At 40.1% G+C, this 27,577-nt stretch overlaps 1 protein-coding gene and 1 long non-coding RNA gene across 3 annotated transcripts; one reads left to right on the forward strand and one right to left on the reverse strand.

Moving 5' to 3' along the window:
• On the forward strand, positions 1 to 24,497 carry LOC125456062 (uncharacterized). 2 transcript variants are annotated; one of them, XR_007248382.2, is made up of 4 exons: positions 1 to 160; positions 830 to 1,153; positions 7,485 to 7,552; positions 22,649 to 24,497. It is a non-coding gene; the product is annotated as an uncharacterized LOC125456062 (long non-coding RNA). The 2 variants fall into 2 exon arrangements; XR_007248383.2 differs by having other exon boundaries at positions 830 to 1,011.
• caiap (CARD- and ANK-containing Inflammasome Adaptor Protein) lies at positions 2,616 to 6,531 on the reverse strand. Its single transcript, XM_048538724.2, has one exon. The coding sequence runs from the start codon at positions 6,347 to 6,349 to the stop codon at positions 4,103 to 4,105; it is 2,247 nt and encodes a 748-aa protein (XP_048394681.1). The 5' UTR covers positions 6,350 to 6,531; the 3' UTR covers positions 2,616 to 4,102.
• Positions 24,498 to 27,577: the final 3,080 nt, after the last annotated feature.

The raw sequence follows: 27,577 nt of genomic DNA on the forward strand, positions 1-27,577 counted from the left end.
GCTCGGTCACGTGAGCGCCTGTGGAATCAACTGTCGCTGGCCTGTTCAGTTCCCTGAGGTACAACAGCTGGCAGAAACTGTCAGAAACAAACTCGCACAAGTGTTGAGCAAGTGCAAGCAGGATCCGGTCCGCTCGGCCCAGCCAGCCTGCACTGGCAAGGTCACACGAGTAAATTACCTAGTGCCAACCTTCACATTAAAATGCTCATGTTTTACCAATATCACTAGGGTGCAGAAAAGGTTTTCAAGGATGTTGCCAGGACTGGATAGTTTGAGCTATAGGGAGAGGCTGCATAGGCTGGAGATTTTTTGCCTGGAGCACGGGAAGCTGAGGGATGACCTTATTGAGGTTTATAAAATCATGAGGGGCATGGATAGAGTGAATTGCAAAACTGGGAATGATTTAAAATTGAAGGGTAACTTTTTTTTACACAGAAGGTAGTGCATGTATGGAATGACTGCCAGAGGAAAGGTAGAGGTGGGTATAAAACTCCATTTAAAAGGAGTCTAAATGGGACTATGAGTAGGAAAGGTTTAGAGGGATATGGGCCAAAATCTAGAAAATGTGATTAGGTCAGATTGGGGTGTCTGGTCAGCATAGATGAGTTGGACTAAAGGGTCTGTTTTCTTGCTGTATGACTCTATGACTATATTGCTTGCAACATCTTCCCCAATTGCTGTCACTCACCTGAACCCCTGACTGCATAAATGGTGCATGAGCTTTGTGCTGACCACATAATTGTTCAGGACATCGCCCCATCTGCACCATGACTAACAGGTACACTATCCACTTTTATGCTCTGCAAATCTTGTCTCTGTTTCATTCCAGGAGGAAAACAGCCCATAATCGGATCAAAAGACTCAAGACAGGTTATGGGCTGCCCAACATTCAGCTCCTCGCCCCTTATGAGGAAAGAATCATAACTGACTGACTGCTCCAAGCAGGTCCTGGATTGTTCACAGAAACTGCGTTTGACTTATTGTGCTGGGATTACCTGAGGAAAATCTTGAGTAAGGCCTGCTGATAACTATAACAAGCTTTTATGTTTGTGCTAAACCACAAGACAAGACAACAGTAATATGAGCCTGTTATCTCTAGCTGAGGGGACAAAATGAAGAAAAGGCAAGTCAATGCAAGGCAGTAAGCATCCAGGTAGGCTCAGCACAAGTGAGCACTCAGAGCAAGTTAACAGCCCAGACATACAGCCATGTAGAGTTATGAGCTGTGTGTGTGTGTCCTTGAGCACAATATGTCCTTGCTGCAGCATTACAACAATAGTTGCAGTTGCAGCCTGAGGTGCAACATTAATGTGCTAAAGAGTACTGTAAGTGGATCAGAGCCATTAGCATCCTTAAAGGCTGCTAAATGTTGGATGCCAATGTCCATGGATATGGGGTGCATGTGGCTGCTGCCCATGGTGCATGCCCTCTGATATTTGGGCTAAGATTCCAATCTGAAGATCATTCAGCGCAAGCAGCATGCCAAATCCATGAGATGCTCATCTGATTTCCTTGTTGAGTTTTCCTGGCATCTAACTGGCCTGATAAGTTTGGTGAGATATTAGGCTGAATATTAATGAGGTGAGTTGGGCTGTTAACAAAGCATTTAATGACCACTAATCACCATGACTTAGCCAATCGACAATGTCCAGTGTGAATCTTACCATGGCACTTGTGAAAAGCATGAAAATTGGTACGAGTTGCTTCTGGCATTAAGGTAAGCCCTGCTGCTCTTTTTGCCAATTCTGCCACAAGTCTCACATAGCCAATGTTGCTCAAACCTCTATAAGATTCTGCTCTACAGTATTTAACTATAATTATCATAATATACAACCCCAAAGCTAATAAAGCTCCATAAGAAATCACAAAATAGACTGCCTATAAAGAACACAAAAGACGCATTTGCTTCCATATGGGATCACGAAAATATCAACCTAATCTCTTCAAACTTTCTCGTATAATCACAGTTACAGAATCAAACTGGAAACTGTAATTGATGTCTGGAGTTTTTGTTTGATATCCTTCAGGAGTCATGACATCTTTCAGTTTTGTTGGAATCTCGAATGCACTCAGGAATTTAAACAATTTGTATTTGATCCCTTACAAGAAGCAGTTTTAGTTTCTCATTCCGTGCTTTAATGTAATCTTACCAATACTTGTAAAGAATTTTGGTTGTATAACTTAAAACAGATGTGCTTCTGTGACTTGAAGGTGGTGTGGGGATAGATTTAGTCCTGTTAAGTTCTAAGATTGAACCTCAGTGGGTTTAAGGAATGAGATGAAGTAACCCTTAAGTCTCTTCTTATTATGTCTGCAATGGTAAAGAATTGTGTTACTCTGTATAGTTTTGGGGTAAATATGAAGCAAAATTGCATTCCCTGGTGCATTAAAACACAACACGAAACTAAGATTCACAAAATGTTTTAGCAAGACATTTCCATGTACAGATATTAACATCAATCAGAAATATTTGAAATTTCCAATGTCTACCAGTAGGCAACAATTATAATCTGACATATTTATGAATATGCAAAGCTATTCAGAATTATTTTGTTTTTTTCATTAAAGCAAAACATGAAAACTGTAAACATTGTCGAGATGATGAACATGTGCCACAATTGCAGGATTCACAAAAATTTACAAAATATGAAGAAGAACCACGTATCGGAGTTAAAATGAAAATCACAATACATTCAAAAGTGCACAACATATAATAAAATGTACTTCAGACAAAAATAGTCTTGTCAAGGAGCAGATGTAATCAATGGAAACGGATAGCAAAACTGCATTAACTATCCATGGCATATATCAACCAGCTCAAAGCTGTTGAAATCTATGAGTCTACTGTTGTGGTCACTGAACTAAAGGAGAAAGGATTGCTCAAAATGTCTGGTTCACCTGATTTGAAATTTTCTTGACTGAGTGCTCAATATTGTTTGTAAGAAGATTTTAAAAGTAATGTTACTAAAAAGTACAACAAAAGCAGAAACCGCTGGAGAATCTCAGCAGATCTGGCAGCATCTGTGGAGAGAAAACAGAGTTAATGTATTGCGTCCAGTTGACCCATCTTCTGGACCTGAAACATTAATTCTGATTTCGCTCCACACATGCTGCCAGAGCAGCTGAGTTTTTCCAACTATTTCAGTTTTTGTTGCTGATTTCCAGCATCCACAGTTTTTTTTTTCTTTAACTACAAGTAGTTTTGTCATCTATTCTATCAATTTTATTGATTGGTTTGAGAAGCACAGAATTAAGAGGAAACTATGAAATGCTTTCAGTTTTGCAACAATTGTCCAAATCTGATGCATGCTCACACATACTGCATTGCAATTGTACTGTTTTGTACACAATCTTAAATTTTTTTAAGGCACAGAATGTGAACATACGACAGAACTCAAAAAATGAAATATGGATTCCGGCCATGAAAAGATAAACATAGGGAAACTACAGTAATGAATTTTAATCAAACAATACACTGATTCAGTTTCACAAATTTGCATCACTGCATTCCATATTAAGTTGACTTGTTTAAAGACGCACTATTGTTTCACAGTTCAGAATTTTGACATTTCTTTGTGCTTCTATAACTGATAATTTCACTTTTTATTTTGATCATTTTACATTTTTTTTGTAAGCACCTTATTTTTCCCTCTGTTTCATTCTTCGGAGCCACAATAAATTACATACTTTAGAATGATTTTTGTTTCTCATCACACCTCCCTTCGAATCATTGAAAAACTACTGTCATACTGGGTTTCAATATATCACCGGTCCTTTGGTACCTCACTGAGTGTGAATCTTGATGGTGAGCATTGGATAACCATATAAGTCTGAAGTGGGCAGTCAGTATCACCTCTACTTTTATTTTGTCTCTGATCCAAAGTTCACATCATACATGTATGAATAAATGTCAATGGATGACAAATACAGGCAGGAATGACAGCTAATTCCCTCCATCACATCGTCCCCAACTCTGCAAATTGGCTTATGATCAGTACAGCACAGAGTTGCAAATGGAACAATTCTGGTCCATGAATCTCAATCCACAAACTAGATAATGCATTGACCAGTTAAATCATCAGGGAATATGAGTTTACTTTTCTTATCTAATTAACAACATTTTCCTTTTCAGTAATGTTGCTATTCGTTCGTGGCTATCTGTATCTCCACTTTCTGCAACTTGAAGTGGGGTCTTTTTTAAACTATTTGTTGACTGAAGCTTTGGTTTTTCACCTTCAGACCAGTTGATTAGTTTTTGGGCAGTGTTAAAGTTGCCCGATTTGCAAGCACAATGCAGAGGTGTTTCTTTGGCGCTATCCAAAGCATTAATGGCAGCTCCACTGTTCAACAGCAATTCTATCAGGTCCTCATCACTCTGCTCTGCTGCTATATGTAATGGTGTTTTCCGCCACACGTTCTTAATATCAATGTTTTTATTTTTTCCAGCCAATAAAAGAGCTTTGACAACAATCTTATGGCTATTGCTGGCTGCATAATGCATTGGCGTATTACCATCTCTATCTTTAGTGGCAAATTTGGCCCTTCTGGTTAACATCAAAGATACAAAGTCCAAATGACCTTCCTTAGCAGCTAAGTGAAGTGGTGTCTTCTTCTCTATGTTCGCTGCATTGGCATCAGCCTGATTTGACAGAAGTAGACCTGCAGTGGAAGCATCCCCAACCATAGCGGCCATGTGTAGGGGTGTTTTCATATATCTGTCTTTAGCATTCACGTTTGCTTTGTGTTGGATGAGACATGCTGCTGTATCTCTGTTACCTCGTTGTGAAGCAATATGTAAAGGAGTAACTCCTTCCTTTGTGACAGCATTGACTTTAGAACCTCGTGTTATCAACATTTCTATCATTGGTGGTTGGTTATGAAACGATGCAATGTGCAAGGGTGTTTGGTTATCAGAACCAACAATGTTTGCATCCATTCCATGGTCAGTCAGCAGCTTTGCAACAGCTAGGGAACCAACCTGGACCGCAAGATGTAGTGCACTATCCATATTTGGTATTCTTTCATCTAAACGTGCACCTTTATCAATCAGAATTTTGACAGATTCAGCATGGCCAAGTTCTGCTGCCAGCAGTAAAGGAGTGTATTGCAAATTATTTCTGGTGTTGACATCAATACCCAGTTCAATGATAATGCCCACGGTTCTGTAAAGATTTTTCTGAACTGCTTTAAAGAGTGCATTAACTAAGAGAGTAGGGTTAATTTCATTGCTATGTTCCAAGATCAGCCTAATCAAGAATTGGTTATTACTTTTAAATGCTGCATGAATCAGGTCAACATTGACATTGGCTCCAGATTTGAGCAGTACCTTCACAGTATCGAGGTGTTCTTTGGAAATAGCATGAAATAGCGGAGTCCTGTTCTTCTCATCCTTCGTGTCAACTAGGGCACCACATTTGAGAATGGTTTGTGCTAATTTGCTTTCATCTCTGACAGCAGCCTGATGCAGAAAGGATTTATTCTTTTTATGTTTTCTGACTTCTTCTTTCAACAGCAGCTTCACAACAGAGAAATGGTTGCTCTCTGCGGCCAATTGTAATGGACTTCTGGACTCAGTATCTTCAGCGTAAATGTGTGCTCCTGCTTGGAGAAGCAGTTTGGTTGCATCTATGTGTCCCCTCTCTGCAGCCCGGTGGAGAGGTGATTGCCCTTTGTTATCCATCACCTCTAGCTTTGCTCCTTTACTTAATAAATAGTTAATAATTGCAACATTTCCATGAGCAGCAGCAATGTGCAACAGAGTTTCATTGGAAGCATTTACGCCATTTACATGACTGTCTCCAAAAGCACTATCAAGACTAGAAAGATTTCCCAATGCTGCAGCTTGGTAGAGCTCAGTCAGTTCACTTTGGGTATGAAGAAGTCTAACACTTTTTAGGGTCTGATGTGGCTTATTTTTAGTTGCCATATTCTGCACAAATTTCGCTTCCTTTTTTTGTTTGTTCTTAGGGATTTCATCCTTATCCCTTTCCAAAAGGTATCCTACTAACTGCCTCTTGGCATTTCCAAAGCTGCCGGACACATTACTGACATAGTTTCTGATGTAATTATACAGAGCTGGTTCCAAATACTTGAGACAAGGATAAAAAAACATTCTGCAGGCTCTCTCACCGCAACAAACCAACATATCCAGAACTCTGGAATTCTTTTCCTCCCGTGTCTTGTAATTCAACACAGCAATTCTCTTATCTGGTGAAATGATACGATTCTCAACCAACCAGTCCAGAAGATTATCTGTATTGATAATTCCTGCTATCAGTTCTTTTTTCTTGCTCTGCAAAACCTCAATTGCATATGGATTTGTATACATACCTGCACTGTTTATGAGCATAATAGCAAATCAAAACACGTACTGATTAAGATATAGGTTGATTGGCAGCAGAAAACTTTATCTTCTTATAAATATTCAAATCTTGAAGCAATTAACATATCTGCATTTTGTTAAATATACAAAGTTCTTTCCATAGCTGAGAGTCAATCATCATTAAATTGATATAACTTAGCGTTAGTGGAGTCTTCAGAGGCTAGCAAGATTGCACCTTGAATAAAATGAATCCTAATCCCCGAATGAATCTTTTGCTGTCCCACTACAGCATAGCAACAAGGCTGGTCGCATTATTCCAACACAATGATGATAACAAAAACTTTGGCAAACATGTTGCATTTGGCCAGAACAATAGATGTTGAGAGATTCAATCTATTCTTGAGCATAAAGCTATCAAAAAAAGTCATTTTTCTCTGCAGTAAGCCAAACCTTGTGTTTGTCATTCAGTAATCTGACCTAAGCAGTCTATCATGAGATGTCGAAATCTGCAGCTTAGCTACTGTTGCCTGGAGTCTGTCAGGTGTTTGTGTTAAGAGGCAACCACACAACCAATACCAGGAGAAAACCTCTACAATCTGTGAAGTATGCATTTGAATCTATTGGTGTGCATCATTCCTAACTAATATTTGCAGTTATGCAACTTGCTTCCTTTAAGAGCAACAAGTAGTTAACTCTGCCTAGTACGTACCTTGATTTAAAAAAGTGACCTGCAATAAAATATCTATACAACAAGCTCTCAAAATGTGTTTGCCAAGGGAGACTAAATTAACTGACAAAGTAAACAGTTTACAGAAAAAAATGCATTGAAATATCATACCATACTGAATGCAATGTTTTTAAGATATGGAAAGATTTGTTGTAGTGAAAGCTAAGTTATTGTTTGTGTGGAACCTGGAGTAAAGAACTAGAGAACATAATTATAACCTTGAGAAAACGGACCGTGATTGAAAGCTCACATTTTTATGTGGAGTTGTATACATAAAGACTTTAATTATACCAAAAATGCTGTTTCAGAATCCATGAATTTGTTTTTTTTAGGAAGGATTTGAAATGCTTTCAAGTGCTTGAGTGTAAAGTTGATTGCACAGTTGTGTTGATGCTATTCATCTATTAATGGAGATAATTTTAACCTAATCCACAGGTTGGGAACCCAGAAGATTGGAGGAAATGCTGATGGGTGGGTTATCAAACAACATGCCATCATATCCTGTAAGTTTCCTGATAGGTTACATTAAATTTGCTCCCAATCTTAAGACTCAACTGGGGTAGAGGTGTTAGGATAGCTTCAATGTTCTTGAAGGGAGAGTTGAAAGGCAAAATCAGCCAAGTGTTCTGCTCCTGATTTTCAGACAATGAGAACAGCTGAGATGTGATGTCAGGCGAGATAAGGGTTCACCTAAAATCAATGTACAGTACTGCAGATGCTGTAGATCAGAAATATTTTTGAAAAGTGCTGGAGAAACTCAGCTGTTCTGGCAGTGTCTGTGGTTCATATCTGGTTTGACGCAACATTTTAGTCTCACTCCCTATCAATGGTTGAGACTCACAAGTCAATCCTTCAGCTCCGGGGAGTATTTTCAACAGAAAGAAGGGAAATTGAAAGCAGGAAAGATTATTGGAACAAGAAATTTAAAAATTCCAAGTTAAAGAGATGATGGAAGTGTGCAGTTGGAAAAATTAAATCGCACATATATAGGCCTAGGATATAGGCGTGATAAGCAATTTTGATCTTTTTCGTGTTCCAATCCATTTTAACTGTTGTACCACAATATGTCCGTAAAATCACCAGGTGTAATTGGATTGTAAAATAGGCACAGATTGACAGACACAATTTAAAATTGCAGATCAGTGAAGTGGTGTCTGGAAGAGCTGGAAGCCAAAGTGTCCAAATGTGTTGATAGATGAATAGGACTTGGTGGCACGCGAGGAGGGGGCAGAAGAATTTTTGATGAGTTGGAATTTACAGGAAAGGATAGGGTATCTGCCAGGAGAACATTAATCAGGCCCGGTAAACATAAGATGAAAACTGTGCGACATTGCAGTATCAATGTCCTGCAACAACACGATCTTAGTAATAATTTAAATGGATGGGTAGCTGGTGTTGTTAACATGCTTTGTAAGGAAACACTGATGATAAGTCACTCTATAACATGCTCCTTGGTAACCTTGCATAGGCTCGTAAGATTTTTCCGAAGCTGAAGAAATAATGCTCTCTTTCACTTACTGTAGAATATTTATTACTGTATTTTGAGGATGTATCTATAGGTACAGTGACCCAAAAATTGAAGTCGTTTGAACACTGGTCATCTTCATAATGTTTTCTGTATCTATTTTAATTGAGTAAAATAACTTGAAATTAAACCTAACGAAAGAAGTTACCATTTCAGTAATTGCATACCCATCTATTTCACCCTCAGAGTAACCCTTAACCCCACCTGACCAAGTTTGGCCTGAACCACCTGACCCATAGTATTTGAATTCTAATAAGTTTTAAAGCCTTAAAAGATATTGTTGATTTTGAGACTCTATACCTGTATAGTATAAAAAAAAGGAATCAATAGATGTAGTATATTTGGATTTCCAAAAGACATTCCATAGGTTGCTACATGAAATGTTAATATGCTAGATTAGATTTATTCCTGGAGAAAACAAATGTTAGAACACAGAAGCTGCTGTCCTGGAATGTGTCCCCAGCTCTTTATTCATTTTTTAAAAAATCATTAATGGGATGAGAGCATTGCTGGATAGGCAGCATTTATTGCTCATCCCTAATTGCCCAGAGGGCAGTTCAGAGTCAACCACACTGCTGTGGGTCTGGAGTCACATGTAGGCCAGACCAGGTAAGGATGGCAGTTTCCTTCCCTAAAGGACATTAGTGAACCAGATGGGTTTTTCTGACAATTGACAATGGATTCCTGGTTGTCATTAGATTCTTAATTCCAGATATTTCATTGTATTCAAAGTTCACCATCTGCCGTGGTGAGATTTGATCCTGGGTGCCCAGACCATTATCAAGGTCTCTGGATTAACCATCCAGCAATAATACCATTAACTCATCACCTCCCCCAGATGGTGTTGTTTCAAAGATGGTGTTGTTTCAATGATAGGTGAGACAGGTAGTTGATGGGTGTCAGCCATATGGCCGAAGCAGTGGCAACTGTGAAGCAACTTTCAATGCATGATATATGAAGGGTTTATTTTTGAGCAAACACTCCTATACTGGGAGGACAGATCATTGGCAGTCCAGATTCTGAGACTTATTCATTCAAATGAATCAAGATCAAGGATTGAAAACATGCTAAAGCTGAGGCTTCAAAGGCAGTTCAGTTAGACAATGTCAGTTAGACAGTAATAGTGTCACAGCAAATTTTTCAGTGGTGCATTGCATTGAACAAGCTGCAGGGACAAAATGACTACAGATCGGTCGAATTTTATCTTCTAATTTAGCAATCAGTGATTTTGTTGTTTTTCAGTTACAATGCATCCTTTCCATTAGCAGAGACTCTTACATCCTGAATCACTGTTAACCACTATCATTTTGAACTCTGTGGGTTCCCTTCTGCAATTTTCTTTACTGAAATCACGAAGACAGCGATACCTTGTCCCAGTGCCTATTCATCACATGTGACCTCATTGAATTTGAACAGGTTAACTGATCATTGGAAAACATCACAGACATGCCTGATTTTGCATGTTCCAACAGCAGTCACTGCATGATAATCAGAAATATTGAGATAACTTATTTTTGTTGAAGTCATAGTTGGTTCTTCTATCATTGCTAGACTTGAGAGGGAAGAAATCATAGAATAGAATCATCAAATAGTTGCAAGTAGGAGGCCATTAAGCCCATCATGCCTGTACTAGAATATTGGGCAGCATTCTCACTCCTGTTTGCTTTGCTTTCCTGTGGAAAGTATACTTGCATGGCTGCTAGATAAAACCAGAAAGATGTTTTGGTTCTTTTCAACATTCCTAGTCTTTGCTAATGCATTAAGAATGGTCACATGAGGGTTGTCAGACTGAGTAAATAATACTCATTAGAGTTAGACAAACTAGATCTCAGTTCAAATTAATCCTTCCGGGGGAAGGGTCAAAACTGATTGGGGTGGTAAGGTATAAATAAATCTAGTGATCACCATATCAGAGAAGTGTGGATTTTTACAAGAAATATGTCTACATTTATAAATTTATTTCAGAATCCACTTCCCCTCCCCCATTTCTGAAGAAGGATCTCAACCCGAAACGTCAGCCTTCCTGTTCCTCTGATGCTGCTTGGCCTGCTGTGTTCATCCAGCTCTACACTTTGTTATCTGTAGCACTTGGGATTTCTGTTTCTGAGCTGGCAGGAATAGTTTTCTTGATGCATCATTTGAGATTACCAAGCAACTACCTAAAGGGAAACACCAGTACAAAAAAAAAGGTCGTACTTGAATATGAACATACCGGTCATACTGGTCCTTCATTTTGATGTACAAGAGAGTTAGACCAGTATACCTCATTTCTTTCTATTCATTCACATATGTGGTGACCCTTACTAAACCAGCATTTCCTGTCTATCCCTAGTTGTCTTTGTGAAGATGGTGTTGAGCTATGTCTTGAACCACTGCATTTGGAGTGTAGATAAACTCACATTGCGGTTAGGGAGAGATTTCTGGATTTTGACCCATTCAATTTAACTGGTTTTGAGGCAATGAACAAAAGAGGAACACAATGACATGGGATTAGTTATATTACTAGGTGACAAGAAGGGGAAGCAAATAAAAAAATACAGAAACTAGAGAGAACGATAAAAATAGAAAAAAGACATCAGTAATCTTTCCAATAGAAGGGAATGAAACATCACACGATATTCAAACTAATGTATCTTTCTTAATGGATGCTGTTATTTCCAGATTGATGGAGGAGCTTCTGCTCTGCAAAGTCATAAAATCAATAAACCTAACAGTTTTTAGATTACAGCTGAAAACTAGATAATGATGATGATGATGTCAGGTTACTGTTGATTGTCAATTTTAATTTCTGCAAATCAAAGAATTTTTTTTTTGCATTTAACTTTTATATTTTGTTGCAATCAAGTCTTTTGGCTATCACGAGTGTAATAATGTTGCATTACCACTGGGGGTCAGTAGTGCTTCAAGAACTGAATGTTTGCGCAGCTAGAGGCCTGACAAATTTACTGCATAACTGATGGTAGATTGTGATATAATTAGACATTGACAGATGGTATACTTATAATACAACACTAAGAAATATTGCAAATTTCAGTAACTGAAACTGTTAAGCAATTGGCTTCTTTCTTTCAAAAATGAATTTATAGATTAAACTATGATACTTAGGATGAGGGAATTCAGAATTCATTTATCAAAGATCAATCCAAATACAAATACTTTAAAAAGCATGGAATAGCTCTAGGGGTTTAAAGTAAGAACAGAGTACTAATCAGTAATAACCAATGCAAATGCAAGATTTTTTTAACTTACTGTGAGGACTTTGCAACCAGTGTTGAATAAGATTATCTAAACTGTGGAAAATAACCACATTTTCAGATGTGATTTATGTCCACCAAAGAAACAAGATTGAAGGACATTCTCTGCTGCAATGGTAAAACATACTGTTGCAAGGGTAATTTGAATATCTGGACCCTTGGTATTCGAAAATACTACTATAGGAAGTGGAAACCTGAAAATGCAGGTCTCTAAAAGACTAAAAACACTGTACAAAAATAAGAATTAGTTTCATTTTTGTTTTTTCTTGGACAGAGGGAAAGAGATAGGGAGAATATTAAAGTGTTGTGTGGGAAGTACACTCCTACAATGTCAGAGATAATGGGAACTGCAGATGCTGGAGAATCCAAGGTAACAAAGTGTGAAGCTGGATGAACACAGCAAGCCAAGCAGCATCTCAGGAGCACAAAAGCTGACGTTTGGGGCCTAGACCCTTCATCAGAGAGCTCTCTGATGAAGGGTCTAGGCCACAAACGTCAGATTTTGTGCTCCTGAGATGCTGCTTGGCCTGCTGTGTTCATCCAGTTCACACTTCGTTATCTCCTCCAATGTCATTTCCTTTTTCATTTAAGCATTTTTAAGGCTACCTATGCTGAATTATTTAGTCAAAAGTCTATCAGTCTGATCATCGAAACAAGTTAATTTGCAGCAGTGACAGTTGTTGGAACATGGAACAAATTCCACATAAATATCTTAGGTTTCAGATGTCAACCTCCTAGCTGCGACATGGTATTAAGATGACTATAAAAGTTGTGTATGCATGCTGGTATCCAACTTTAGATCTGAATGGCTGTGACAATTGGTAAACTCGTCCTTGTTTACATCGATCTCAGGCATATCACATTTCACAAACATCTTTGGTCCTCAAGTCCACCCATTGACTCTCACAGCAAGGGCTTCTGACAATTCAGGTGAATCAAAAAATCAGAACAGAGACTTCATTTACCTCCTGTCAATGCGGGCTCCTTCCAATTGGTGCTTTTACCTAGATGTCCATTGTTTAGAGGTAGCGAACACTAAACAAAGAAAGCGCCATTGGTTGCTGAACCAGAATTATTGGATTAAATGTTAGGCCATGAGAAGCACTGGCAATCCAACAAGTTTTTGTTTACCTTTTCCTGTTCCAGCAGCCACCACATGAGGGAGCTGTGTCTCCATTTTACAGCCTCCAGATGTGTCTATACCCCTAATATTTAAAAGGAAGCATTAAATATCTAAATAAACTGAATTAAAAGTTCAAACAGACTAAATCACTAAACGTTTCTACGATCTTGTATTTTTGTACTAATATCTGGAATTGGATTAATAATAGTTTACAACTTTTCATCAATACTTTTAATATCAGAGAATTATCATTTTGAGATAAGGGTAAAGGAGCTTACAAATCACTTCTGATGATATTAATGTCCAAACACATTTGTGTGATATTCCTCAGTGCCAGTTTATTGCAGGAGTTCACCAATTATTTCAAGTGGGAGGAATGCCACCTCTAAAAACAAGGTACTGCGGAATGTCAGAGTGCCATAATAAACACTTGTTCGCTAATACCATCAACAGGGATTTCAGCCAGAATTGCCATCAATAAATTATTTTTAGTTTTACAAGGCATGCTTACTCTCTCAGTATTTCAGTAGTTAAATACATTGGCTGTTATGTTGAGCAAAGCAGACCACACCTGCCCCAGGTTTGAATGCTGGCCTGAGCTGTTCTTAGCCAACATGTGGATGTGTTGGTATTGGACTGTTCTCAGCCAAGACAGCTTTTAGTTTGTGTGCATCTGCGTTAGTGGAAGGAATAGTAATCACCCAGGGTTTCTATACGAGACCATTTTTCAATCTGGAAAATGTCTGTATATATCTGAAGCAGCAGCTGCTAATGTTACATTTCTCCCAGTTTTGATGTACTGAAGTCAGTAAAATTCCGAGAGAGTTAAAATTGGCAGCTGACCCATTTTACAGTATTGCAAAGAAGCAAATGAACTGTGCCTATGGATATCTGGTGGGGACAGAATCCTGCTTAGTTGTGGTAACTCTTGATCTGTTAAAGAATAACCTCTTGGTAAAAGGACTCAAAGTTAACCATGAAAATATAGCCCAGTTTGTGTGAGTGCCTTCAGGAGAGAAATATAGAAAGTTGCAAAATAAGAGGAGGAAGATGGGGATCTTGCTCTTTTAAAAAACTCACAAACACATAACTGTTTAGTCATTATTTTCACCATTTTCTGAAAAGAAATCTACTGTCTTAAGAAATAAATAGAAAAGGAATATTTTTTTTTATTTGGAGTGGACTCTCTTCCTCATCCCTGTATAGCTAGAACACTGGGAGCTAATTATTTCCACAGTGTTGTTTAAGGTTTCTACTGGAGAGTTTGTCAAGCACCTCCTTCTTGAGAAAGCAGGCATTGTTTGTTTAAACTGCAATAACTTGATGAATTAAACAACGAAGGTTGTTTTTCTTTGTGTTCTTCATTTGTACAGATAAAACTAAAGTGATATCTTTAATAAGTTCAGATATTCTGTTATATTCAATTATCATGGTAAAAGTTATGAACAATGATAATAAGTGGGTTATGATATCCCACAGACAATGCCAGCCTCGGACACCCAGCCTGATTACTCAAATTTCATTTGACCTTTTATAGCCTTGTTGTAATAAACCCAGCTCTTCAACTCAATTGTTAGCAATTTACAGTGAGCCTTGGAAGAATACTTTTAAAAATCTAACTTTGAATCTTGGGAGAATTCCAGTAAACAAGCCATTCACATCAAACAAGTGTTTTTTTCTCTGGCCACGTAATATTCTCATCATATTGAAAAGATCAGTGTTGAGGTTAAAACATTAGCATAGAGCTAATGATTCACTTAATTATCAATACTCTCACATAATTGCTATCATTGTCTCCTGAAAGAGACAAAGGAGGAAGCATCTCTCAGTTTGTTGGAGTTGAGAAATGTAACTGCACCCTGTGACTGAAATACATTTGCCAAGAACCCCAGGTACCATTCAGATTTGGTGCTTTTACTGTTGCACTGTACATGGACCACAGAACAACTCAGAATCTTTTCTTCTCTGCCATTGACAACGACCTTCATATTTATTTTAAACAAAACCAGAAATTGCTGGAGAAATTTGGCAGGTCTGGCAGCATCTGAGAAGAGAAATCAGAGCTCACGTTTCAGCACCTGTGACTCTTCTTCAGAACATTTATTTTAAATTAACCTGTACAGACCTATTATGACCTACTTTGCCAGGTGGGACTTGAACCCAAACATTCCATTCCAACATACCACTATGCCACGTAGTCCTTAGCCCAAGTCATATGCTGTCCTCAGTTGGCCATACATGTTTTTAAAACAATATGCAATGTTCCTCTCAGCAGGTATGAGTTCAATGGCTCGTAAAATTTTCATGTCCAGACCTTATTAGAAACAGACAGCAAGCTTCCCACAGCAGTGAGTTTGTGTGTGTCAGCAAGAGAGAGAGTCGGGTGTGTGAGATATGAGTATGAGTGTGTCTCAGAGGTGGTTGTATGTGTGAAAGAGATGTTTGTGTGTGTGGGGTAGACACGTGAGCGTGTATGTGTAAGAGAGGGAAAGAGATGGGTGAGCATGTATGTTAGTGTGTAAGAGAGAAGGGTGTGCATGTATATGGGCATGTGTGTGTGCGCGTGTGTGAGAGAGATAGAGACGGGTCTGCGTGTATGCGGGTATAGGTGTGTGTGTGTGAGAGAGAGAGAGATGGGTGTGGGTGTGTGTATGTGCGAGAGAGAGAGACGGGTTTGGGTGTGTGTATGTGTGTGAGAGAGACAGGTGTGGGTGTGTGTATGTGTGTGTGTGTGAGAGAGAGATGGGTGTGGGTTTGTGTGTGTGTGTGAGAGAGAGATGGGTGTGGGTGTGTGTATGTGTGTGTGAGAAAGACGGGTGTGGGTGTGTGTATGTGGCTGTGTGTGAGAGAGAGACGGGTGTGTGTGTATGTGTGTGAGAGAGACGGGTGTGGGTGTGTGTATGTGTGTGTGAGAGAGAGACGGGTGAGGGTGTGTGAGAGAGTGATGGATGTATGTGTGTGTGAGAGACGATTGTGGGTATGTGTGTGTGAGAGAGAAAGAGAAACAGGTGTGCATGTGTGTATATGAAAGAGGTGGGTGTGTGTATGTGACAGAGACCGGTGTGGGTGTGTGTGTGTATGTGAGAGAGAGAGAGAGACGGGTGTGCATGTGTGTGTGTGAGAGAGAGAGACGGGTGTGCACGTGTGTGTGAGAGAGAGACGGGTGTGGGTGTGTGTGAGAGAGAGAGACGGGTATGGTTGTGTGTGTGTGTGTGAGAGAGAGAGACGGGTATGGTTGTGTGTATGTGCGAGAGAGAGAGAGACGGGTTTGGGTGTGTGTATGTGTGTGTGAGAGAGACAGGTGTGGCTGTGTGTATGTGTGTGAGAGAGAGACGGGTGTGGGTGTGTGTATGTGGCTGTGTGTGTGAGAGAGACGGGTGTGTGTGTATGTGTGTGAGAGAGAGACAGGTGTGGGTGTGTGTGTGTGTGAGAGAGAGACGGGTGTGGGTGTGTGTGTGTGAGAGCGAGACGGGTGTGGGTGTGTATGTGTGTGTGAGAGATGATTGTGGGTATGTGTGTGTGTGAGAGAGAGACAGGTGTGGGTGTGTGTATGTCTGTGTGAGAGAGAAAGAGAAACAGGTGTGCATGTGTGTATATGAAAGAGGTGGGTGTGTGTATGTGACAGACAGAGACCGGTGTGGGTGTGTGTGTGTATGTGAGAGAGAGAGAGAGAGCCGGGTGTGTATGTGCGAGAGGGAGAGAGACGGGTTTGGGTGTGTGAGAGACGGGTGTGGGTGTATGTATGTGTGTGTGTGAGAGAGACGGGTGTGTGCATGTGAAAGAGATGGGTGTGGGTGTGTGTATGAGTGTGTGAAAGAGATGGGTGTGGGTGTGTGTATGTGTGTGTGAGAGAGACGGGTGTGGGTGTGTGTATGTGGCTGTGTGTGAGGGGTGACCGTGCGTGTGTGTGTGTGTGTGAGAGAGAGAGAGAGAGAGACGGGTGTGGGTGTGTATATGCGTGAGAGAGAGACGGGTGTGTGTATGTGGCTGTGTGTGTGAGAGAGAGAGGTGGCTGTGTGTGTGAGGGGTAGTTGAGAAACGGGGAACCGAAAATCCGACCGCTCCCTCAGCGCATAACCGAGCCAGCCGTTGCCGGTAAATGAGGCGGGTTGCGCTGGGGGATATTTGACTTAGATACCCAAAGGATAGCAGTGGGCTGCGGTTTATTTTTGAGACTCTGAGGAACATTCTTACTCTTCCGGGCGCCGCAAAACAGAACGAAGAAAGTTCCACTTATTGGAAGCACTCGGTGCGAATGCAAGTGACCAAACTCTGCCGTAAATTGCAAAACGTGTCCTCCCATTGTCACTGCTCCTTCATTGGCACGGAAGCGTTTCCTAGATGTTTCATATTCTGGACTTGCTGTTCTGTGTTCTCAGAGAAAACCTTTACCAACATCATGAAGTAATCATCAATATTCTCATCTCCTGATTTTGTTGATTATTTGTGAGCAGGTATAGTGACTCCTCTGTTCCTCATCCAATCACCCGATTTTATTAGGTCCTCACTGAAACATGTTTGTGTGGTATATCTCCGTGATAAGTATGGGACCAGTACGTGCTTTTGCTGCTTATTTTCACATACTTACTGCTACAATTTACCCAAACAAAACACGCTAGTGATTTTATTGTTAACGGAGACAGTTCTCTCCTCCCCAAAAGCACCTTAATTGATTCATTCATACTGCAAACCAGTACTCAAAGTGGAAACGGTGCAGCTAATGGACTGGATACAAAGTGTGCTGAGACGATCTATTTGCTGATAGCTGTATCTAAACTGCAGGGAGAAAGTTGCTGGGAGTGCACTGTGTTTGCTGGGAGAGAGGAATCTATAATCTGGTAGCGTTAAACACACTCGATGTTTGGAAAATAAAGCTTTCCCCACTTCAACGTGATTTGTGCGATCATTTTAGTCCTGATGCAGGCAATGGTTTTGAGTCACAACATGTATCCTATCCGCCTCAGTCCAACGTCAGCTGTTAAATTTCACGTTTTACGTGAAGGCGGTTCATCGTAACTCCATCCCACTTTTCTTTTGAAATGCGCAGTTAGGGGAATACAGAACTGATTACAGACGCGACATTTACTTAATTCGATATCACTCAAAAAGATACATTCAACCTCACCACCACTCCCTCCCGCGTCACATACTGATGCCAATGCAACGCCCCAAGCCCCAGCCTAATCCCCAGCTCAAACCTCACCAGCTCTAGAGGCAGCTCGTCTGAACTTTCAGAACTCCAGCCTCCATTCAAGTTCCAGCGCCAGTCCCATCCTCTGTTGTGTCTTCAACACCAGCTTAATCCAGCTCAGTTTGAATTTTAAATAAATCCCAGTTCCAGTTTTAGGCCCCAGCTCATGCCCAACTCAAACTCCACTCCCTATCCCATTCCCAACTTCAGTTCTAACCCAGTTCAGTCTGAACCCCAACATTTCTGACTCCAGTCGAGCTCTCATGTAGTAGTCACTCATGTTCAGCTCCAAGCTGGAGCTCACATGGATGTCAGACAAAATGCAGTCCAAAATGGCATCAACAGTAGACCAGGCACAGGAAAACTGTGCAGCTTACTGGTTGCTAAAACAGAAGAAAGTTGCAGCAGCAAAGTTCATCATGGTTCAACGTACCAACAAAATTCAGTCACCAACCAATGAAGGTTATACAGACAAAGACAATGATGATCCAAAGACTCCACACAAAACAAAGTCACACACAGGCTTCTCCTGAGGTCTGAATGGTGAGAACATTAAGTGACATCAAACTTTCAGTCGCAATATTTTAGTAATAGAGCAGCAACAGAAGAGAATAGGAAGCAAATTTAGCATTCCAGATCCCGCCACCTTGTGAGACATCCAGCACCATTAATCCATGAGTGAAAATTAGCCTGTTTAGCCATATGAAGACCCATGTCAGATTGCATAAACCTGAGTAGACATCATCCTTGAATTGAGGAATAGCTATGAAGGACTATATCCTAGCTCATTCCTATTGCCAACTTCACCCACCTGTAAGCATGACCAGTATCAACCTCCATTATGTTCAAACAGAAACCCAAGGATTTGGGCACAGGCTGTCAGGACATCTATATCTTGTTGGCACATTCAGCTGCCAGTCTTCAACATTTATCCATTACACTAAAAAATGTAAAATAAAATCACATAAAAAGAGCATCTAACAAGCCACTCCTAATGGGTCTATCAATCAATAATTGTTAAAATATTGGACACTACGTGAGGAAAATGCACCCGACAATCACCCATTTTTCCAAAACAACACCAGTGTTAAAACAGAGATCGTAAGAATTGTAGATGCTGGATTCAGAGGCAACACAGTGTGGAGCTGGAGGAACACAGCAGGCCAAGCAGCATCAGAGGAGCAGGAAAGTTGACATTTTGGATCAGGACCCTTCTTCAGAAATGGGGAGGGGGAAGGGAGCTCAGAAATAAGTAGAGAGAGAAAGGATGGAGCTATGGAAGGTGGGTGTGATGGTGATAGGTGAGTGCAGGTAGGCAATGGTGGGGATTGGTTAGTGTAATGGGAAGAGCTGATAGGTGGGAGAGAAGTTGGACAAGTTGTATCAGGTGAAAGAGGCAGGGATTGAGAGGGAGGCTTGGGCATGGGATGAGGCTGGAGTTAGGGAAATTTTGAAACTGGTAAAATCCACTTTAGGCCATTGGGCTGTAGGCAAAATATGAGCAGCTGCTCCTCCAGTTTGTGTGTGGTGACATTGTGGCACTGGGGGAGCCCAGGATGGGCATGCCACCCAGGGAGTGGGAGTGGATGGTTTGCGACCAGAAGGTGTTGTCATTTGTTGCAAACAGAGCACAGATGTTCTACAAAGTGATCTATGAGCCTCTGCTTGGTCTCACCGATGCTGAGGAAGCCACATCAGGATCAGTGGATTCAGTAGACCACTAGTGTTAAAACAGTTGAATTTTCTGCTGTGATCTATTAAACTCCACTGCTTCAGAAGTTTCTGGATGACATCTTGTCTTAGTGGCAATTAGTTGTTAATTGTAGTGCAGGCATAAATGTCCAGAGTTTAGTTGTCTCAAAGATTGAATTCCCTATTCATCAGCTTTTCAGGAAACTGTCAGAAGTGGCATAAAATATGGAGGACATTTTTCAGTTTGTAATTTTATGTAAGGTTGCCAACTTTGATTGGAGATATTCTTGGAGATTTATTCACAAGGCATTTCACCAAGTGACATTTAATCATTTGACATCAATCTTGTGACATCTGAGCACTTCGGCTGGATCAAATGGCACTTGCCACTGTTATGTGTTTATCTTACTATGGTTATGTCCCCTGTAGCTAAGCATTTTTGCACGAGCAACTATTGTGCAAAATCTTCCAAGACAAGTTCCAAGGAGAAAGAATGTCATTCACTTACATAGCATTTTTCACAAATTTGGGATGTCTTAACACCTGTAAAGTCTGCATTAAACATAAACAAGTACATTAGAATTATATTTACTGCCATAATGTCAGAAATGCAGCAGCTGATTTGCGGTCACTGAGCTCTTACAAATAACCATTAAATAAATGAGTGAAATATTTATCTCAGATATTGGTTGAGGATAAATTCTGGTCAGGACACTGGGATAATTTTGGCATCTGTTTGAATACTTATATTTTAGATTGTTTTATGCAATGAATTACGTGCACCTGAGCAGCAGGCAGGACCTCTTTAATGTCTCTCCCAAAAGATGCCACATCTGACTGTACAGCACTCCCTCAGTGCTGCATTGAAATATCAGCCTACATTACACATTCAATAGCAGCCAGAGTTTGTCTTCAGCCCACAGCTTTCTGATGTCGAGGCAAAGACACTATCAGTAAACCAAGAAAATCACCCATAAAACTGACAATGAAGATAAACAGTGGTAAATCTAAGGTTTAAAGTGCAAATTGGATGTGTAAAACCTCCTCCATTAGGTTGCACTTAGCATTGACTGGAAGATTCATGCCCTGAACCAGGAGACACCCACACAAATTGGGAACATCAGCAATCCTATCAGAAGCAGAAAACATATCAAATGATCAAATCAAAGAGACTCCTGAACAAAAGTGTTGGGTTCCCTGGTCTGATCTGATGAGTAGTTGTTGAATCCTAACAGTGACAACTGCTTTAATAACATATGTGAGCACATACCTCCCTTTCACAACTATATGACCCTATAACAGCTGCTCAGATTTGAACTCCATGTGAACGGCATACCGGTGACTTCAGTACAGTAAAACACTTACCACCTGTCTGTTTTTGAGCTCATACCACACATTTATTCTCTTTACAATTCAATTATATATTTTATTAGCATCGCTCATACCTGAGTGCTCTGGCAGTGTCTCAATTGTGGTGTGTTGTAAGGATCAGCACTGGGTTAACTGCTCTTTGTCATTTATTTAAATGATTTGGATCTGAATATAGGAGGAATGATTAATAACTTTGCAGTTGACACCAAAATTGGTGGTATAGTGGACGGTGAAGAACGTTATCTCAGACTACAACAGGACATTGATCAGATGGGCTGATGGGGTGACAAGTAGCAAATGGAGCTTAATTTAGTTAAATATAGGGTTTTGCATTTTGACAGGACTTATACAGTTAATGGTAGGATCCTGGGGATTGTTGCTAAACAAAGAGACCTAGAGGTACAGGAGCATAGTTACTTCAAAGTGGAGTTGCAGGAAGAAGAAGGTGTTTGGTACACTTGCCTTTATCTGTCAGTGCATTGAGTATAGGTATTGGGATGTCATGTTGCAGCTGTGCAGGACATTGATTAGGCCACTTTTGGAATACTGTGTTCAATTCTGGTCTCCCTGCCAAAGGAAAAAATGTTAAATTTGAAAGGGTGCAGAGAAGATTTACAAGGATGTTGCTGGGGTCGGTGGTTTTGAGCTATAGGGAGAGGCTGAATAGGCTCGGGCTATTTTCCCTGGAGCATCCTTGAGGGGTGCTTATAGAGATTTGCAAAATCATGAGGAGCATGGATATCAAGGCCTTTTTCCCAGAATAGGGGAGTTCAAAACTAGAGGGCATAGTTTTAAGGTGAGGGGGAAAGATATAAAAGGGACCCAGAGGCAAATTGTTTACACAGAGGGTTGTGCATGTGTGGAATGAGAGGAAGTGGTGGAGGCTGGTATGATTACAACATTTAAAGGCATCTTTTAAATGGGTATATGAATAGGAAAGATTTAGAGTGATAAGGGCCAAATGCTCGAAAATGGAACTAGATTAGTTTAGGATGTCAGGTCGGCATGGATGAGTTGGATTGAAGGGTCTCTTTCCATGTGTACAGCACTATGACTCTGTGACTCTATGTTAGTATGTAGATAAAGCCTTGAAATGGCTAACAAATCCTTGAGTTTTATAAATAGAGAAAAAAATCAATCCATACTAAACGTTAGGGCAGAGTTACAGTACCAGGTGGAGTTGCCCAGTCCAATGTAGAAAGACTATAAAGCCAGAGAAAACATGGATTCATCATGATGATGCCAGTGATTGTGAAATTATGAGAAGAAATGTGGTTTTTTTATGATTTCCATGGGACAAAGAATTGAAAGAATAATTATGGGAAGATTTTACAATTTCTTTGGGAATTCAGTAATACAAGATCATCAATTAAAATAATTACCAATAGAGTGAGAAATCTATTTATGCAAAAGTTTGTTGAAACTTAGCCTGTTTTTCTACAGGAAGTGCCTAAGACAGGACATCTTTATGGAAAACTGAAGAAGGAAATGAAGTTAAAGCATATGGTCAAAAAAATAGGCAGTAATATAACGTTTGAATTGGTTTAACAGAAGACCAACACAGATATAATGGTCTCCTTCTCTGTTCCATACTTAGCACACAGCAATATAGACCCTGTAATTTTTCTGATCCATATAGTTAACTAACACCATATGGCTTTGCTATATCTATTAAATTATGAAGTTGAAATATGTATTCAGTGTTTGGCATTATAATTGACTTAAAACCAGCAACTGAGATATAATTTCTATGAGACTTCATATTTCAGTTTGAAGGAGGTAACTGTAATGTATTGATACTACAGACCAGCTTCCTGACAGAGAAATTCGCACTGAGAGGACCCAGTTTCTGATAATTGATAATATAACTAGATAATGGGGCAGCTGCTCTGTTAAGCTACTACTTAGTATGCCTATGCTATTGATTTCTAAAGAACAATAGAGCACAGGAACAGGTCCTTCAGCCTTCCAAGCCTGTGTCGACACATTTTGCCCTTCCACACTACAACTTCCTGTAAGTCCCTCTATTCCTTTCCAATTCATGTATTTTTCCAGGTACTTCTTGAATGCTGCTACGGTGTCTGCTTCCACCACCTTGTCTGGCAGCATGTTCCAGGCACCCACCACCCTCTGTGTGAAAAATTTGCCTCTCACATCTCTTTTAAACTTGCCTCCACCACTCCACCCCCGGACCTTGAACTTGTGCCCCCTCGTAATTGATTCATACACCCTGTGAAAAACCTCAGACTTTCCACCCTACCTATGTCATTTACAATCTTTAAACTTCTACCAGGCCACGTCTCAACGTCCCACTTTCCAGTGAAAACAAAACCAGTCTATTCTTCATTTCTTCATTGCTAAAATCCCCCATACCAGGCATCATGCTGGTAAACCTTTTCTGTACCCTCTCCAAAGCAGTGTGGTGACCAGAGCTTTACGCAATATTCCAAGTGTGGCCTAACTAATGTACTACAAAGCTACAGCATTACTTGCCTATCCTTATATTCTGTGCCCATTCCAATGATGGCAAGCACGCCATAACCCTTTTTACTACTTCATCTACCTGCTCTGCCACCTTCAGCGATCTGTGGACCAACACACCCAGATCCCTCTGCATATCAGTAATGAGAAGGGCTTATAATTTCCACCTGACCCTGACCTTTGTCACCTTCTAAAATGTGTCATCTCACATGTGTACAGATTAAGTTCCATCTGTCATTTTTCTGCCATTGTCTCCAGCTGGTCTATATCCTGCCATATCCTCTGATAATTCTCACTATCTGCTACTCCATCAATCTTTGTATCATCTGCAAACTTACTAATTAGACCAGCTATGTTTTCTTCTAAATCAGTTATGTAGATCACAAACAGTGCTGATCCCTGTGGAACACCACTAGTTACAACCCTTCAATCCAAAAAGCATCCTCCTAACACTACACTCTGTCTCCTATGCCTAAGATAGCCATGATGTGGAGGTAGTGGTATTGGTCTGGTGTGTTTCAAAACCATACAGATGTTGGGACAATGGATAAATGGACACTACGTAACAACTGCCAGACAGTGATGTTCCCTCCCAGTGGGGGAACCCTTCAGTGCTCAAGGACATTCGGCCTCAGATCTTCAGGTAAACGTCCTCCAAGGCAGACTTCAGGATACATAACAACGCAGAGTCGCCGAGCAGAGGCTGATTGCTGAGTTTGGTACCCATGAGGATGGGTTCAACTGGGATCTTAGGTTCATGTCGCACTTAAGGTGACCCCACCAAACTGCACCCATGCACACACATCCACACATGCACATCCACACACACACACCTGTGAATCAATGGTGTGAATTTGTATTTGCAGATTTTACTTTGTTCAAAAAACACATAAAATTAAACAGCCAATCAATATGGCGTTTTATAAATTCCTGCTTTAGAAATAATACCAGACAACTCCAAACCGTAACACAAACAGATTCTAAAGAAGCTCTCACACCTAACATGCATTGTCTGACCTAAATGTCACCTCTTCTTTACACTGCTAAAACTTTTACTTCTCTCAGGAATTCTGGGATTTACATGTACATATTAATCAATTAAAACCTTCTAACTGATTGAAGACTTAACAGCATCTCAGGTTTGTTTAGTACATCCTCATCAATGGTGTGAACCTTTGATCTTTTACTTGTAAATTCTATGTCTATACTACCTCTCTCACTAGTACCTGAAGAAGGACTGATGCTCTGAAAGCTTGTGTTTTCAAATAAACCTGTTGGACTATAACCTGATGTCGTGTGATTTCTGACTTTGTCCTATGACTCAGCCAATTCTGTATACATCTTGCCAGCTCAGTCCGATACAATGAGACTTCAACTTTTGTACCAGTCTGCCATGAGGGACCTTGTCAAAGGCTTTACTAAAGTCCATATAGATAACATCAATTGCTTTACCCTCATCAATCATCTTCATCACCTCCACAAGCATCTTGATCAAGTTAGTGAGACACAGCTTTCCCTGTACAAAACCATGCCATCTATCACTAATAAGTCCATTTGCTTCTAAATGCATACTGATTTTGTTCCTGGGATTCTTTTTCAATAATTTTCCGACCACTGATGTGAGGCTTACAAGGCCTGTAATTTCCTGAATTATCCCTGCCAACCTTCTTAAACAATGGGACAACATTGACTACTTTCCAGTCTTCTGGGACCTCCCCTGTGGCCAAAGAGGATACAAAGATGTAAGTCAATGCTCCAGCAATTTGTTTACTTGCCTCCCTCAATATTCTGGGAGTGATCCCATCAGGACCCAGGGACTTATCTACCTTAATACTTTGTAATATGCACAACACCTCTCCCTTTTAAAAAGCAACTTGGTTAGAAATTGTCACTCTTCCCCAAAATTATCTTCCATCAATTCCTTCTCTTTGGTGAATACTGATACAAAGTATTCATTTAGGACCTCATCTGCCTCTTCTGGCTCTGCACATTGATTCCCTGCTTTGTCCTTGAGTGGACCGACCCTTTCCCTGGTCACCCTCTTGCTTTATATATATGTATAAAAAGCTTTGGGATTCTCCTTAATTCTGTTTGCCAATAACTTTTCATGACCTCTTTTAGCCCTTCTAATTCCTTGTTTAAGTTCTATCCTACTTTCCTTATATACTTCAAGAGCTTCCATCCTCCTAAACTTTGTGTAAGCTTCCTTTTTCTTTTTGACCAGGGTCATAACATCCAAGGTTCACATAACTTGCCATACCTATCCTTCATTGTCCCAGGAGTGTTCAAATTGCTTGAAGACTAAGTAACCTCAGGCTCCTTGCCCATATTCATAAAGATTTCCTATGTATTTAAAGCCTTTGTATGTTTTCATGTATGTTCAATCTTTAACTTTGAAAATGAACAGTGAATCATTTGTATATTTTGTTCCAGATGCTCTAACTGTCTTCAAGTAGGCATCATTTATATTTCCCCAGCTCACCAACCTCACCATCATGCAGCTGCTAAGTGCAGGACTGGATCCAAGAAATAAGTCAGCCCAAAGTCATTTGCCAAGAAACTGTATTTACTCTGCCTATAAGTATCATAGTGAACACAACTATTACCCTACCAATTTCTCTTTTTTGCTCCTGAATCTACAGGATCCTACTAATAAATGCATTGACTACGTTATATTCTCTTGCCTTCATGTGTGTGTATTAGTAAGTTATTAAAGCAAAGCTGACCTGTGATTAACATACACCTTGCATTAAAACATTGCAAGGCCCAAACTTCCAAGGAGGACTAGAATTACATTTCATCCTGTAGGGGCTTGACAGAAAATATAACTTCCGACTCAGTTCCAGACCTGTGAAATCAAATAAAGTCAGATGCTAGACCATTAAATTAAGGCATCATTGTAACAAGGACTGGGCCATTGAAAATAATGCTGAAACATATGACATCCGAGAACAAAATGAAGCAGTCCACATCGCCTGGCTGAACAAATCAAGGTCAAAGATGCAGCCTTCCATTCTAGTCAAGGCTGCCAGATTCAAATTCAGGAGATAAAAGACATATGTTGGGAAGAGTTATCTGAAGAGATCTCATGATATACTGATCATCATAATATGCAAATCCACCTAAAGACCGATGTCAAATTGACAAAATCCCCTTCTCAAGGGTTACAATGCTATTGCCAATGCTGGAAAGAGCATTTTGAACATTACCTGAACTGTGCATTCATAGCAGCAGCTGATCATCTCAAGGCTATTCCCCCAATGGTCTGTAGTAAAATTTTTGGATGAAACAGCATAAGTAAGAAAGCTCCAACAAACAGTTAGTGGACAAATATCAATAAAATCTGCATCCCCAGTGGTATTCAATTTAAGGTCTCCAAATCTAGCAGACTTTGATCACATCAAGATTCTATACACCTATATTTCAGATGTGGGAAGTAATAATTCTCCCAATTCTCATACCTTGGCAGCTACTTCTCACAAAAGGTCAACACTATCAAGGAGGTCTAACATTGGAGCTGTGTCAACACAGCCTTTGACAAACTATGGCAGTGAATGTTCAACAACAAATATCTCCGCAAATCTCCATAAGTCATGTTGTCCAGCGCATTTGTCATTATCGTACTCCTGTGGTGACCTACATTGTGTATCAGTGACACACAACAGCATGAGAGGAGTTCCATTAGCATTGCTTTTGCCACAAATTTGGGTACAGTGGAATGATCCTTAAGCAAACTCTGTTGTCCTTTTTGAAGCCAGAACTTGTGAAATCAACTTCAATTGACTGGACCCTAGCCCAGACGGTTAAAAATTGTTTTCTGTTTCTTCACCTTTCAAATGGGCAATGATCTAGGGTGTATATAGAAAATGTTTCGAAGACACTCTAAACCTT

Source organism: Stegostoma tigrinum, chromosome 8, assembly GCF_030684315.1.
Source record: "Stegostoma tigrinum isolate sSteTig4 chromosome 8, sSteTig4.hap1, whole genome shotgun sequence".
Classification (NCBI taxonomy): domain Eukaryota; kingdom Metazoa; phylum Chordata; class Chondrichthyes; order Orectolobiformes; family Stegostomatidae; genus Stegostoma; species Stegostoma tigrinum.

Excerpts from the sequence above, each read along its gene's own strand:
- caiap (XM_048538724.2), bottom strand. The coding sequence starts at position 6,349 with ATGCTCATAAACAGTGCAGGTATGTATACAAATCCATATGCAATTGAG.